General features: G+C 40.6%; 1 protein-coding gene across 4 annotated transcripts in view; it reads right to left on the reverse strand.

Moving 5' to 3' along the window:
- The window catches only part of PTPRG (protein tyrosine phosphatase receptor type G), a 749,834-nt gene that overhangs the window by 308,155 nt on the left and 425,737 nt on the right, over positions 1-15,942 (reverse strand). For all 4 annotated transcript variants that reach the window (XM_081245085.1, XM_081245083.1, XM_081245084.1 and 1 more), the window contains exon 3: positions 12,898-13,077. In XM_081245085.1, the coding sequence (XP_081101211.1) occupies positions 12,898-13,077 (180 nt within the window). The remainder of the gene's footprint in view (positions 1-12,897; positions 13,078-15,942) is intronic.

Genomic DNA, 15,942 nt, shown 5'->3' on the forward strand with positions numbered 1-15,942 from the left:
CAAAAGGCAGTTTTCTCTCAACTTTTGAAAAATATACAGTGAACATTCAATTAGTGGGACAGAGAATTAAAGGATAAAATGAAATAAAAGCAAGTGTTTCTTATGCTGATTGAACATGCTATGGCATGTTCCTTTACTGTGTGCTAGGCATGGTTTAGAAGAAGGCTTGGCAAAATTTTTCTGTAAAAGGTGAGATAGTAAATATTTAAGGCTTTGTGGGTCCTATGGCCCTTGCTGTAACCACTGAACTTAGTCTTAGTAGCCCAGAAGCAGCCAAACACAATATGTAAATGAATGGGTGAGGCTATATTCCAATAAAACTTCAGTTATCCACACTAAAATTCGCATATAATTTTCACAGGTCATGGAATATTCTCCTTTTGATTTTTTCCCAACCAGTAAAAAACCTAAGAACTGGGGCTTCCCTGGTGGCGCAGTGGTTGAGAGTCCGCCTGCTGATGCAGGGGACACGGGTTCGTGCCCCGGTCCGGGAAGATCCCACATGCCACGGAGCGGCTGGGCCCGTGAGCCATGGCCGCTGAGCCTGTGCGTCCGGAGCCTGTGCTCCGCAGCGGGAGAGGCCACAACAGTGAGAGGCCCGTGTACCACAAAAAAACCAAAACCAAAAACAAAAACAAACCTAAGAACTAGCAGGAGGGGTTGTCAATTGGTGATCCCTAGAATACAATGTATTTTAGAAGACAAACTATTGTGTTAAACCAATGTTCCAAAGCCCAAATACCTATGAATTAGCTCAGTATTGTCTTTAACACTGTTGATTACTCTCAGCTGGTTACAGATTCTATCCATAACATTTTGCATCCAAAGGATGAAGGCAAAGAATTTTGAGTGCATCTGTTACAATCATCCAGGGACTCTGCAGCATCTTATAAATATTTGATTTTACCTAAATCATTTATATCTCTGTCAGGGGTCATTTTACTTCTTTTACATGAATAATTAAAAGCATAATTAGGGAACGGTACAACCTGAAACACTAATCTCATTTTTCATTTTACAGTACTTCTCACTGTGAGCACACAGCACACTACATGCACGTACTGCCCCCACCTTCCGAAAGTGGCTAAATTTTTGTTTACATATAACACTGGAAAGAGAGAACTTGCCCAGCCACCATGCAACACTTTTCTGATGATCACTGATAACACCGCTCTGTTTCACAACAAAATGTACGAAAGGTAGCTGCTGCGGAGCACAGAATGTAGGAAGGGTCATGAGCTCACGGGACGGATGGACCTGGGTTAGAATCTCATTCTGCCCCTTAACAGTGGGGTGACCTTGGGCAAGTTACCTGACTTCTCTGTGTCTTGGTTTCCATCATTATTCAGACAGCAATAACAGTGGCTACCTGGTGAGATTGTTTGACGCCTGAAGGAAATCGCACACAGAAAGCACTTAACCCAGTGCCAGAAATTCAGCAAGCACAAAGTCAATGTGGGTTATTGTCCAACTACCAATAATTTCTAGAGACGTGGTCGGAGTTCATGCGGCAGCACAGAAGGGCAACCATACAGGTGCAACTCTCCATTTTCAGGTAGAGCTCCATTTTATTTACTTATTAAAAAAAATTTTGTTTTTAAATTTACTTATTTATTTATTTATATTTGGCCGCATTGGGTCTTTGTTGCTGTGCGCAGGCTTTCTCTAGTTGTGGTGAACAGGGGCTACTCATTGCAGTGCGCGGGCTTCTCATTGCAGTGGCTTCTCTTGCTGTAGAGCACGGGCTCTAGGCTTGCGGGCTCAGTAGTTGTGACTTGCAGGCTCTAAAGCACAGGCTCAGTAGTTGTGGTGCACGGGCTTAGTTGCTCCGAGGCATGTGGGATATTCCCGGACCAGGGCATGAACCTGTGTCCCCTGCATTGGCAGGTGGATTCTTAACCACTGCACCACCAGGGAAGTCCCCAGAGTTCCATTTTAAAGCAATATTGTCTTTCCCACAAAACAAAATGTGTCCTTGAGCAGGGACAATAAACAGCAAAGGTAGGTGTGACCCAAATACTTGAGATGTTAAGTGCTGAGTGGCTGCTCTGAATTTACTAAAACACTGAGTAAAAAACAGATTTCCATGATTTCTATTCTTTCAGTCACATCAGTGAAAAGAAAATCCCAGTTTGATGCTAATATGCCCTCTACCTTTCAATGATACTCATTCATTTCCCCCTTTACTGAAAAGTAAATATGTAAGCTAGAACTTAATAATGTTGGTACCTTTGCTTTATTTTCACAGATTACAGACATAATTTTTTACATAAGTCTATCCTTGTCAAATGCACAGCGTTTTGCATTAAGGTGTTGATAAAACGTTTTGCTTCAAAGTCAATTCATTTAATTAAAATCAAGTGCATCAACTGAAAAACAATAAGTAAACGATACTACGATAATAATGAATAAATACATTTTAATTTAAAATTTAAAACAGTAGCACCAAGAGTGAATCTGGATAAGGTGACATTTAGGAAGGTAGCAAGCAACAGCTAAAGACTGGAGAAAGATGGGCCAGGAGGAGAAGGCAGGAAAGGTACCTAGGAGTGGACTGTCTAGAATGAGGCCCCTCTGGTTGTTCAACTGCTAATATGGATTGTGATGAAATTAAAGCAGAATGATGGAGGATGTGGAAGAAACTGGGAGCTTCAAATTCAGGGTTTTTAACCTGGAGTCCAAAGTCCAAAGCAAGAGCCACCCACAGACTTTGGGGTCTACATCCTCCTGATACAGGAAGTAAAATTCTGAGCATGGGTGCATAAACGAAGTCGGACTCTGGAGCCAGTTGGGTGTGAATTTGAGCCCTAGATCTGCCACTATCAATTGTGAGAAAGTTACTGCATTTCTGGGTGCTTCAGTTCCTATTCTGTGAAACTGGAATAATACAATAGCAACTTCACAAGTTTGTTATGAGATCACAAGGGTTGACACGTGAAGAATGCCCACAACAGTACCTCATTCACCACATTATAGCAGGAAGATGGCACTGTAAAAGCCCAGAAATAAACCCACACATATGTGGACAGTTAATTCACAACAAAGGAGCAAAGAACGTACAATGGAATGAGGACAATCTTTTCAATAAATAGTGTTGGGAAAACTGGACAGTCACATGCAAAAGAAAGAAACTAGACTACTATCTTATATTATACACAAGAATTAAGTCAAAATGAATTAAAGACTTGAATGTAAGACGTGAAACCACGAAATTCCTACAAGAAAACATAGGCAGTAAGCTCTTTGACATGGGTCTTATTGATGCTTTTGTGGTATGACTCCAAAAGAAGAAAAACAAAAGCAAAAATAAACAAATGGGACTACATCAAACTAAAAAGCTTCTGCACAGTAAAGGAAACCATCACCAAAACAAAAAGGCAACCTACTGAATGGGAAAAGATATTTGCAATTCATATATCCAGTAAGGGGTTAATGTCCAAAATACAAAAGAATTCATACAACTCAACAACAACAAAAAACCAAAAATTCCCATTGAAAATTGGGCAGACAATCGAAATAGACATTTTTCCAAAGAAGACATACAGATGGCCAACAGGCACATGAAAAGATGTTCAACATCACTAATTAATAGGAAAATGCAAATCAAAACCACAATGAGATATCAGCTCACACTCGTTAGAATGGCTATAAACATTGGCAAGGGTGTGGAAAAAAGGGAACCCTTGTACACTGTGGGTGGGAATTTTTCCACTAAGGAAAACAGTAAGAATAAATACAACTAGAAGTATCATATCACCCAGCTATTCCACTTGGGTATTTATCCAAAGCACATGAAAACGAATTTGAAAAGATATATGCATCCCTATGTCTATTGCAGCATTATTAAAATAGACAAGATATGGAAACCACATAAGTGTTTATAGATAGGTGAATGGATGAAGAAGATGTGGTATATGTATATACCATGGTATACTACTCAGCCACAAACAGAATGAAATCCTGCTATCTGCAACAACACGAATGGGCCTTGAAGGTATTTGGCTAAGTGAAATAAGCCGGAAGAAGAAAGACAAATAGGTATGATTTCACTTGTATGTGGAGTCTAAAAAAACAGAACAAATGAACAAAATAAAACAAAAACAAACTCACAGATACAGAGATCAGAGGAGTGGTTACCAGAGGGCAAGGGGTTGGAGGGGTGGGTAAAATGGGTGGAAAGGATCAACTGTGTGGTGACTGACAGTAAACACTCTTGCGGTGGTGATAGCTCTGTAGTCTATACGGATGTCAAATTATAATGCTGTATACCTGAAACTTAGAGTTAAAAAATAGATGGCATTATATAAGTGCTGTTTATAAAAGTTATCCTAGGGAGAGGATCCACAGCTTTCACAGATTCCCCCTGTGTCCAGGGCCCCCCATAATGAAAAAATACTCTACACAGGGGCAGGGGGTAGGTAGGAGTCACACCATGGATAAGGAGTTACTCTCCTCTTGAGCTTGACAGGATGACTGAGTACCAGGCATTCACTGCATTCTTCACAGGACATCCACAAACTGTTTATAAATTAAACTCAATGTGTCTAAATAATGCTGGCCTAAAGCAAATGTTCACACTAAAATCTGAGTAAACAGCAGCAGATGCCAAAAGTTAAACAAAAAAATGGATGAGAAGGAAAATAAGCCCGTTACTGTCTTACCCCCACCACTTCCCAACCAATTTTTAACACTACAAGATGGGAAAAGACTCCCATTACTGGATCGTAATGATGAGACCTCCAGACCACCCACAATTCCAGTGTCCATCAGGTAATGCTTTCAGGCTCCTGGTGAAAAGGGAAATGCTCTGGTCTGGAAGTCAAGACACACAGGCTCTAGTTCTAGGCTTCTACTAACGTCCCTGTAGGCACTACCGTTTAGTTTTTCAAATAATTTACCAAGTAACTACTGGGGAAGAAAAGGTAAGTAAATGAGACTTTAGCTCCTGCCTTCAGGGAGTGTACAGTTGGTGGGAAAGACAGGCCCCGGCAACTAAAGAGATGACAGAAGCAACGCTGCAAGTGGGACAGGTGGTAAGAGGTGAGCATCCAGCCCCAGACTGGAGAAGGGGAGGAGGTTTCAAAACAAGGACTGATGAGGTGAGAGGTGAGCTATGTTGTAAAAGCGCTGAAGAGAGGGGAGCACAGCAGGCGGAAAAGCTCATGCAAAGGCCCTGTGTGGAGGAAGCCAGGGTGACTGGTGCCCAGAGAGCAGGGTGTGGCACAGAGGCCAGACAGCAAAGCAGGGACAGCGAGGAGTCTGTCTGAGTTCTGCAGAGAAGTGAGAGGTCCTCGATATGGTTGAGGGAGAACAAGAAAGAAAGAGGGGGAGACGCACAGACATGATCAGATTAGGGAAATAAGAAGATCATTATGGCTACTAAACGGAAAAGGTCTGGAAGGAAAGCAACATTGGTTGGCAGAAACAAAGTCAGGGGCTTCCCTGGTGGCACAGTGGTTAAGAATCCGCCTGCCAATGCAGGGGACACGGGTTCGAGCCCTGGTCCGGGAAGATCCCACATGCCGTGGAGCAACTAAGCCCGTGCGCCACAACTACTGAGCCTGCACTCTAGAGCCTGTGAGCCACAACTACTGAGCCTGTGCTCTAGAGCCCATGAGCCACAACTACTGAGCCCGCGAACCACAACTACTGAGCCCGCACGCCTCAAGCCCATGCTCCTCAACAAGAGAAGCCACTGCAATGAGAAGCCTGTGCACCGCAACGAAGAGTAGCCCCAGCTCGCCGCAACTAGAGAAAGCCCGCGCACGACAACGAAGACACAATGTAGCCAAAAATAAATAAATTAATAAATTAATTTAAAAAAAAAGAAAGTCAGGAGGTTACTGCATTCATCTAGTAAAGAGACAGTGGACAGACAAGGTGAGTCGGAGCAGCCTCAGAGAACCAAGAGACACCAAGTCATGGGATTATCCTGGGTCTCGGTTAACTCACTGCTAAACTGAGCAAGAGGAACAAAGTGGATTAGTTGACTCTTTAATCATATAAGATACGACAGATGACAACCTAGCAGAAGGTTCTGTGCCCTAAAAAAGAAAAAGAACGCTTCAAAAATTACCCTCAAAATTCAAAATTGTGAATTCAGTTTTGAGTCTAGTTATGTAACATAGCGCTGGTTTGCCCGTTGTGTAATTGGTAAATTAGGCTTCGGTCTACCCAGAAAATAGCTGCTACCACCTGAGCGCAGGGACTGGGGCTATGGGGATAAGAGAAAGGAAGTAGAGCTTAGCAGACAGGAAACAGAGCCTGCAGTGCGTCTTGCCAAAGAGAGACCCAGGGAAATAGCTCCGACTTGAATTCCAGGGTTCAGGCAAGACTGAATAGTAACAGGCTGAAAAGAACCCGAGAATCTGGATATTTGAAGTAGGAGAAATTTAAGAAGAGCCAAAGCACATTTAGCATCCCCCCAAAGAAGAACAGATCTTTTTAAAATTACACTTAACTTTTCTTTTTTGGGCAACCTTGAACTAACCAGAGGGCTGTGGGGTATTTTGAAGTCAGGGTTGGGCATGTCCAGTGTCAATGGTGCTGAACACCCAGATGTTTCCAAACATCTGTCTACTTGGCTGATGCTATGCTTTTAATCAGACACCTTGGCAGCCTCTTTGCGAGCAAAATGACCAATTCGTTAGTGGCATAAACAAAACTCAGAGCTTAAAGAAAAAAATGTGATCCAGGAAAAAGGACCCCATGCTGGTCCATCTTCAGCGCCACATTTACACCTATCAAGGATCATTAAGATCACTCCAAGGGGGTGGGAGGGTAATGGAATACAAATAATTTAATGGTTTGGTATCAAGCAAAATTGGAAACCCCAAGAACATATATTTGGGGTAGCACTGTGTACTTTGCTTGTCCAAAAGCCCTTCCCATCAATATATCAGGAATGTAGGTTTTATTGAAATGAGGACACACTCAGGTTTTCACCATCAGCACCGGGCTCTCTACTCCATAAACAGAGCAAGAAAAAACACTTTTCAAACTCTGGTTCTCATCTGCGGTCAGCTCTAAGGAAGACAGGAAGAAGGGAGAGAAGGGGGAGAAGACTAGGAGCTGGGAGTGAAAACAGACCAACAGGCAAGAGTCAGAGCCTTGTTTACAGGGGTGGGGAAATTCACGGTCATGTGAGAGGAAAGGTGGGAGAGAAGGAAACTGCAAAAAAGTGAAAGCTCATGGAGAGATACTCACCAACAGAACAGAAAGAATAGAACCAGAATAGAAATCGAAAGAAGAGAAAGCCCCAACAATCAGGGATAAGAAGACAAGCACACACACAGAATTCCTAGAAACTTCCTTACCAATCTCAGGATTGCTAAAGGCTTTTTTCATTGTCCATGTGACACTTGGACAATCACGCTGGCACTGTGGAATGCCCTCTTCAGCGGGGGTTAAGCGTGCAAGCCCATGAATTTGGGAAGAAATCAAGCATCATAAAAATCACCACTGGAAACTCTGTAAGGAGCCCATAATGGCAGCTCGGTACTGACTCTCAGTAAGGCTTGCATCAGTTTCTCCACCAACCTTGGACCAGAACACTGCTTCTGCAGGGCAGCATGGGGGCTGCCGTTAGTTTGAGTTGTAACTGCAGTGACCCACAGAACGCAGAGTGCCTTTCACGGTCAGACACTTGCTTGGCCCAGGGGAACCTTGCCCTGTGGGCGAGCAGAGCAGCAGGGCCAAATGCTCCTCTTGTACTGAGCTGGGGTCACGTGCTCAGTTAGGGAAGTAGCACGTGGAAATGACCGAGGTTGTTAAGATTATATTTTTCTCTTCATATCAGCCTGCAATGAGGTTGTTCTTTTCTTAGTTTAAGTCTGTGGCTTCTTATGGTGTCACTTTACCATAAAAGTTTGAAGGACCTGGTAAAATAGAGGCAACAGCCTCTTAATCCTTGTCTGAATTTTATGGGCTGAGCAACTTATTAGGACATGGTTCCTGATCTACTTACCTACACAGACTTTTCCCACCATCAATCTACTTTTATTAATTTACCAACTACTTCTTGAATCCACCTACGCCAGGCACTGGTATATGTAAACAAATAAGAAAGAATGTAGGCAAAGAAAAAATATAGTAAACCAATATAAAATGTGAAAATGGAAGTTACAAGCATCATGGCAAATGTATTTACTATCTGTCCTTGGTGTGGGGGGGAGGGTAAAAGAAAAAGTCGTGAAAAAACACAAAAACATCCTCCAAATAGTTAAAACTCATAGGAGACCACAGCTTATTAACATATATCAGAAGCACCATCTAAGTCTTAAATTTTGATCATTTAGCTAGAAGCTAATGCTAGGAACAGCAAGATTATCTTGAAATATTCTTAATGAATGCATTATCTTTTCATTCTACAAAAATGAAAGAGGGAGAAATAACTTTAGATGAAATCAAATGAGAACTGGCACAATAGACAGTCATGGCTCTTCGGGAAGAAATAGAGAGATGCTACCTGTCTTGTAAAGATATTTTAGACAACTTTCGAGAAGTGGGCTAGGTACAACCACATTGCTCTATTGATTATGCTAGATTAAATATATAGCCCTCTCCGGGGGTTAAGACAGATATGAACATTAAAACTGTTTTACAGGAAAGTTACTGTCCGTATGTAACAGGCCGCTTTAAATATTAACTTTCTAAATTCATATTTTTATATCCAAATGACAGTCTATTTTACAGATAAGTGACCTGTAAATTTCTACCAGAAAAAAATAAATATTCCTTCCTGGATTTATTTTCTAGAAGTGCGAGGTTCAAGAAAAGACTTTGGGGAAGAAAAATAGGTTTTGCTTAAAAATTAATGATTTAATAAAAATGACTTTTATGGGCATCTAGGTATGAAGTTAGATATGAAATGAATGACTGTAACAAAGATGGACTATGTGGCTCACAACATATGGGTTTTTTTAAAATTAACTTTTAATCTTTCTGATAACTGTACATCAACATGCAGTTGTAGGAAATAATACAAAGGTCCCGAGTCCCCTTTATCCAGTTTCCCCAAATGGTCACATCTTACAAAACTATAGTATACAATGATATGTGTGTTTTTTATTTTTATTTTATTTTATTTATTTATTTATTTATTTATTTATTTTTTTGCTGTACGCGGGCCTCTCACTGCTGTGGCCTCTCCCGTTGCAGAGCACAGGCTCCGGACGCGCATGCTCAGCAGCCATGGCTCACGGGCCCAGCCGCTCCGCGGCATGTGGGATCTTCCCGGACCGGGGCACGAACCCGTGTCCCCGGCATCAGCAGGCGGATTCTCAACCACTGCGCCACCAGGGAAGCCCGATATGTGTGTTTTTTAAAACGGATATTATCCAGATTGCCTATCAATACTACTCACTGCAGATATTATGAACTCCCACCTTTAATTCAGACACACAGCACCCTGCACTATATTTATACTGTGTTCAGCTCAACTTATATGATCCGTGCATAACTGACAAAGCAAGTGAATCCTCATATTTCTCTAAAATACTGGAATATTTACGAACTCACTGGGCATTTTAAGAACTGCAGAATAAATAAGTTTCTAGGTTCATGCTTATTTAGAAAACAACAACAACAACAACACAGGTTGGTTTTCGCACCCAAGTTTCTAGACAAACATAAATTGAAACTCTTTGAAGAGAACAGAAAAACAATTCTATGTTCACATTTAAAATTGCATACAAATGGTTGGCACTTTAAAAAAATCACTCCTATAGAATCATGTTAGATTATTTATGAGATACTGGCCCGCCTAGTATGATGTTATAAATTTTGTAGTCATAAGTACAGTTTGAGAAGTCACGAGGATTTATTCCTGCTTCTCAGAAAGCCATACTTCTTCTGAAATTTCAGAGACAGATGCGTTCGTATTTGGATGGCTGTGCTGCAAAGTCAGGCGCATGCACCCATAGACAGGCAACAACTTGGGGATCACTCTGGGAAGACAGCAGAGTGACAGAGATTGACAATCAGCTTCTGGAAGACCAAGGTCATGAATCAACTTGCACTGAGTGAACCCTACACTCATCTAAAACGTGTCATTGGAGATACCAAGTTGAAAGCTGTCACTGAAACGTGTTATCTTTGCAGAAGGCTGTCAAGCATTGCAAGTCAAGCAGAAAACCATATCAGAGAGCCCAGCGAATTGCCTTGGCAGGCTTCTGGAATGTGGCACCAAGGTAGCACTCGACAGCAAAATCCGATTACCCCAGCGTGGCGAATCTTCCATCCACCACATTCAGATGGTCTGCAGAGTAATATTCCCATCACAGATGTCCAAAGGACACTCACATTTGAAATATAAAGCAGGGCCACCAGTAGAGAAATTCTGAATGGTAACAACAAGCACACCACCTATACTGGGGGAGTAGAGAGGTGGGGGTGAAAAGGTGTGTACAGATAATATCACTGGTACACAAGTCTGTCCTGAGCAGCTGCTCAAATGGATGAATCAAGGTACAGGAGAAGGCAGCTGCTATAACGCCCAAAGAACTGTTTGTGGGGACATTATGAAAAAGAGCCCAAAGCTGGGAATCACTGTGCCGAGTGAGTGGGAAACAATTCTAAGAACAAATCAAGCCAACCCAAAGCAATCGGCCATGAATAATCTCAGACAAATGCTGGTTTGGAGAAAGGAAATGGATCCCCAAAGTTGTATGTGCAGCCAGTTAGGTTAAAAAAAAAAAAAGGCAACTCAGTGACCCACAACATGGATGGGACCAAAGGACAGATAATGAAGTCATTTTAGCTCAGCATGAGGGCTTCAGGCAGCCAAGGCTCCTGAAGGGATTACTAACAGTGGTTTGTAGCGACATCCTTGGCTACAAAGGGATCATTTCAAAGAGAGAGAGAGAGAGAGGGTGAGTTAGTTTTAATGGGTTGGGTTATAAGAGTTGAAAAATAAGATAAGAAAAATATCTTTAGCACCAACGGAATCCCAGGTAGCACTAGGCACAAATGTAATATAATACCTAGGGATTTATTTTCAGATCAAACAGTGGGGCACAGCAAGGCATTCCTGCTACTTCCATCAATGATCTATAACTGCTATTTGCATAATAGTGATTAAGAGGGAAGGAGCTTTTGCACTAGCAATGTTGAAAATGTGGTATTTCATATTTGTGGACCCCAAGTGACAGGTGAGGTAGGTAAAAGGAAGCAGGAGGATCAAACTGCTGGTCTGATACACAAAGGGATAAGATGGTATTCATCTATATTCTAATATAATAACTAATATTAACAAAGCAAATTCTCAAGGAAGATAAGGATTTTATTTTAATTTATGCATTTGGCACAGTGCTGTCCAACAGAACTTTCTATAATGATAGAATGTTCTCTATCTTTGCTGCCTGATACGATAGCCACTAGCCATGTTACTGAACACTTGAAATGTGGCTACCAATACTACTCAAAGTGATCTATAGATTCAATGAAATCCTTATCAAAATTCCAATGGGGGCCTCCCTGGTGGCGCAGTGGTTGAGAGTCCGCCTGCCGATGCAGGGGATACGGGTTCGTGCCCCGGTCTGGGAGGATCCCATATGCCGCGGAGCGGCTGGGCCCGTGAGCCATGGCCGCTGGGCCTGCGCATCCGGAGCCTGTGCTCCGCAACGGGAGAGGCCACAACAGTGAGAGGCCCGCATACCGCAAAAAAAAAAAAAAAAAAAAAAAAAAAAAAATTCCAATGGTATTTTTCACAGAAATAGTCAAAACAATCCTAAAATTCCTATGGAATCACAAAAGACCCTGAAAAACCAAAGCCATCCTTTGAAAGGAGAACAGAGCTGGAAGTGTTACACTTCCTGATTTCAAATTATACTACAAAGCTATGGTAATCAAGACAGTATGGAACTGGCACAAAAATAAACACATCAACCAATGGAATAGAATCTAGAGCCCAGAAACAAACCCATGCATATTCGGTCAACTAATATTTGACAAAGGAGGCAAGAATACTCAATGGGAAAAGGATAGTCTCGTCGATAAATGGTGTTGGAAAAATGCAACATCCACGTTCAAAGAATGAAGTTGGATCACTACCCTACATCCCTCAGAAAAATTAATTTGAAATGGATTAAAGACTTAAAATCTAAGACCTGAAACTATTAAACTCTTAGAAGAAAACATAGGGAAAAAGCTCCTTGGCATTGGCCATGGCAATGATAATTTGGATATGACACCAAAAGCAACAAAAGTAAAAACAGATGAGACTCACCAAACTCAAAAGCTGGGCACCACAAAAGAAACAACCAATAAAATGAAATGGTAAAATGTTATACATCAATTATATCTTAATAAAGCTGGAAAAATAAATAGAGGTGACCCTCAACCACACCCCAGAAAAATCCAAAGATCTCAATGTGGGTCTCCCCTACTTCAAACACTGCAAACACACAACCTAAGAAAGTGGAAAACAAAACGATATGTGGCTAGTAAAACTGAGGGAGTGAATTTTAATCTTACTTACTTTTAATCAATTAAAATTTAAATTTGAATATAGCCACATATGGCTAGTGGCCACTATAGTAAAACAGATTTCTAAAAGTTTATGCGGTATCCTTTACATGGACTGACCCATTTAATCCTTATAACCCTATGAGACTGATATAATTTCGTTATCTATATATATATTTTTTAAATTTTTATCTATCATATTAAAAAAATTTTTAAAGCACAACGTGATTAGGTAGTTTGTCCCAAGTCACACAGCTAGTAAAGCAAGTGGTCAGTTCTCAAACCAAGGGCCAATTCCAAAGCTCTCACTCAGATATACGTTCTCTGTAGCAACATACACTACTAAAGGAGCAACTCATGGTTAAGGTAAAGACCAAAGACCCAGAAACATTTCATATTGTTCCACAGACAAGTAAAGAAGACACAGTCTACCTGTTTTCCCTGTGTTTTTCATCCAGGTTTTGTTGGAAGACTCATTGTCAAAGCCATCAAGTTGCAGGTCCTGGTACTCTTCACCAACACGTGCATGCTGGTCTGAAATGTCTATAGGCGACTGGTGATGGCCCCCACAGCTGACACTAGACGTGACCCAGTGCTCAGGGCCGTAGGAACCTGTTAAAAGAAAAGAAGACTTCAATCCTCATGGTTCAAGGGTCAGGGATAAAATAAGTATGATGCACGAAAGTCAGGCACTGCATCTCCCAAGGTTAACATTTCCTACATGTCCCCACCCTAAAGATGTCAGTGCATTGGAAGACTATCAATCCAAGCCATTTGCTTGATAGGGCAAGAAAATTTGAGAAAAAAAGTTACTTAAGATAGTTTTGCTTCTTGATTTGTAATCAAACATTTGCTAACTTTATCCGTAATCCGATTAAGGGAGTTGAGCAGAAGGGCCTTCAGAGTTGTTCACATTTAAAAAAAAATTTTAAATAGTTTTCCAAAAATAAACAGAGCATTTATTCACAAGAAAACACCTTAGTCAATTTAGTATGTTCTGCTACTGTGAACAGTACACTAAACACAACTTTCTTCTAGGTTCCTAGGAATTTTTGAACTGGAAAAGGAAAAGAATTAAAAATTAAAAGTAACACAACACTGGATGAGAGTCATTACAAATAATGTGGGCAATGAGGCAGGGTTTTCCTATGGCTAATTGGGAGATTTTTCAATTTAGCCAGTTTGAACACATGTATATTAAGGCACTCACTTCTCTTTCTCAATCCCTCACTCTCATAGGAAATGGGGGTATGAAGTTACCTTTAGACTAGAATCAGCATTCATATAAATAAAGACTTTTGGGGGAACACATGCTACAGGAAAAGAGGAAGAGAATGTAGCTATAACACATAACCCTAAGGGACACCAATCAGGCACAGATAGAGAAAACACATCACAACAACTGCATCTCTGCCCTATTCAGAAATTATATATCTGGGGGTGATGTCTACTCAGTTGATAACAAGCTCTGAAATTTTTCTGCGCCCTATCTTTAACCTTCTTGACATGACAAAGTGCAAGTAGTCAGCTGGAAAAAACATCTTTTGCTAGAAAGATTAAGATAAATCTCTTTTTTGAGAGCAGATATAGAATAAGTCTAAACGGTATAATTTAAATTTTTTTAAATTTTATATTGGAGTACAGTTGATTTACCATGTTGCATTAGTTTCAGGTGTACAGCAAGGTGATTCAGTTATACATATACATATAACTATCTTTTTCAGACTGTTTTCCCATATGGGCTATTATAGAATATTGAGGCGAGTTCCCTGTGCTATACAGTAGATCTTTGTTGATTATCTACTTTATATACAGTAGTGTGTGTAAACTGTATAATTTTTAGAAGATAAAATTTAGGCTTCCCAATCAATAAAGTTTAGTGTATACTAGTATTCCTATGTTTTTTTAGCATTAAATTCCTTCACATATCAAATAAAAGAGGATGAATGGCCAAAGTGACTTTAGGAGACCAACCCATCCATGAACCCATATTTTTCTGCCTCACTCTATAACTAACCCTGTATGATGGAAGACACAAGGAGACACCTTAACATAGGTCTCCTTCCTACTAAGTCCACACCTGTGCCCAACCCTCCACCACACACTCCCTGGCTATGGATTTCCCCATTCCCCTAAGTCTGACACAGCTCACAGCTGATATCAACAGTGGTACCAAGAAAAAAGCAGCAACAACAGAAAATCTTTTCAGTCACAGTAATGGAAACTTCAAGGCTGTAAGAGCAACTGATGAAGCTCCCCTAAAAATGATTCATATGCTTGCTATCTGGCAAACAGCTCAGCCTCACTCTGTGCCGGGGTCATTTTCCCTAATCCTTATCCCATGCAGTAAGATAAAAGAGACTATCAGAAAGAACATGTTCGCTGATTGGCAAAGATTTAGCAAAACCTCTGGGCACTTATCAAAATCACTTATAAGTGCCATAACACTTTCTAGAAAAAGTTAACATCGCCATTTCCTTTACTGTAGGACTCCAACTAAATTAGGAATTGTCAAGGGCTTTTCCCTCATGTCGTTTCACCTCTTGGTCAAATTCCCTAAGACTGCATGAGATGAGTCATAAAGGAACAGAGTGTGCATTTGCATATGTTTGAGCCAAACTTTATTTTCATCTTGCATCAATATATTTGAAGAAAAAAAGGAGGGGAAAGGGGACAGAAGGCTCCAATTATCCTGTCTGCTCTAAATTTTCTTACAGATGCCAAAAGGATCCATTGAAAAATAGAATAAAGTGCTCGTTGACATATTTGATAGCTGACCATAATGTAAATTCTGGCTAGCTACAATTGGGCCTGTATGTTTGAATTATGGAAACTAATGTTTTAATGTTGTGTGTGTGTGTGTGTGTGTGTGTGTAATGCTTTTCAGAAACTCAGTACTACAATAAAATTGCACTCAATGGAAAAAAATGCATGGTAAAAATCAATCCAAACACATATGACTCCAAAGAAATAAGAATGCAAGCCATCATTTGTAAAAACACATAGACACCTGGTAGTTATCCTACTGATTAAAAAAAATACTCTTTAAGCTCTGATAAGTACTTGCCATACATATTATTTCTCATAACCTGCCAGATATGGGTGAAATATAATTTAGCCCTCTATAAAAATATAATCAGGGTTCATACCAGTGAGATTCATTTATTCACTGGTAACAATCTGAAGATTTAAGCCGACTACATGCTTGCTTTCACACCTCTACCCAATATACGTTCAAGTGCAATTTTAATTGAAACTGATCTTCCACTTCAGATTTTAAATTAATTCTTCTTTGGAGTGCTTCATGCTCCAGACACCCTTGCCTTGCAAAAACCTCTAAGTCATTAGTGGTGGAAATAGAACACTTTTTCTAAGCTTGCAGGTATTGATTACCTATTCTCACACTGAAGCACCACTGCCATTCCACACTGTATAAATCTCTTCAGTGTTAAGACACTTTATAAAGGACTGAGAATT

Source organism: Mesoplodon bidens (assembly GCF_964165515.1).
Source record: "Mesoplodon bidens genome assembly, chromosome: 10".
In the NCBI taxonomy this organism is placed as follows: Eukaryota; Metazoa; Chordata; class Mammalia; order Artiodactyla; family Ziphiidae; genus Mesoplodon; species Mesoplodon bidens.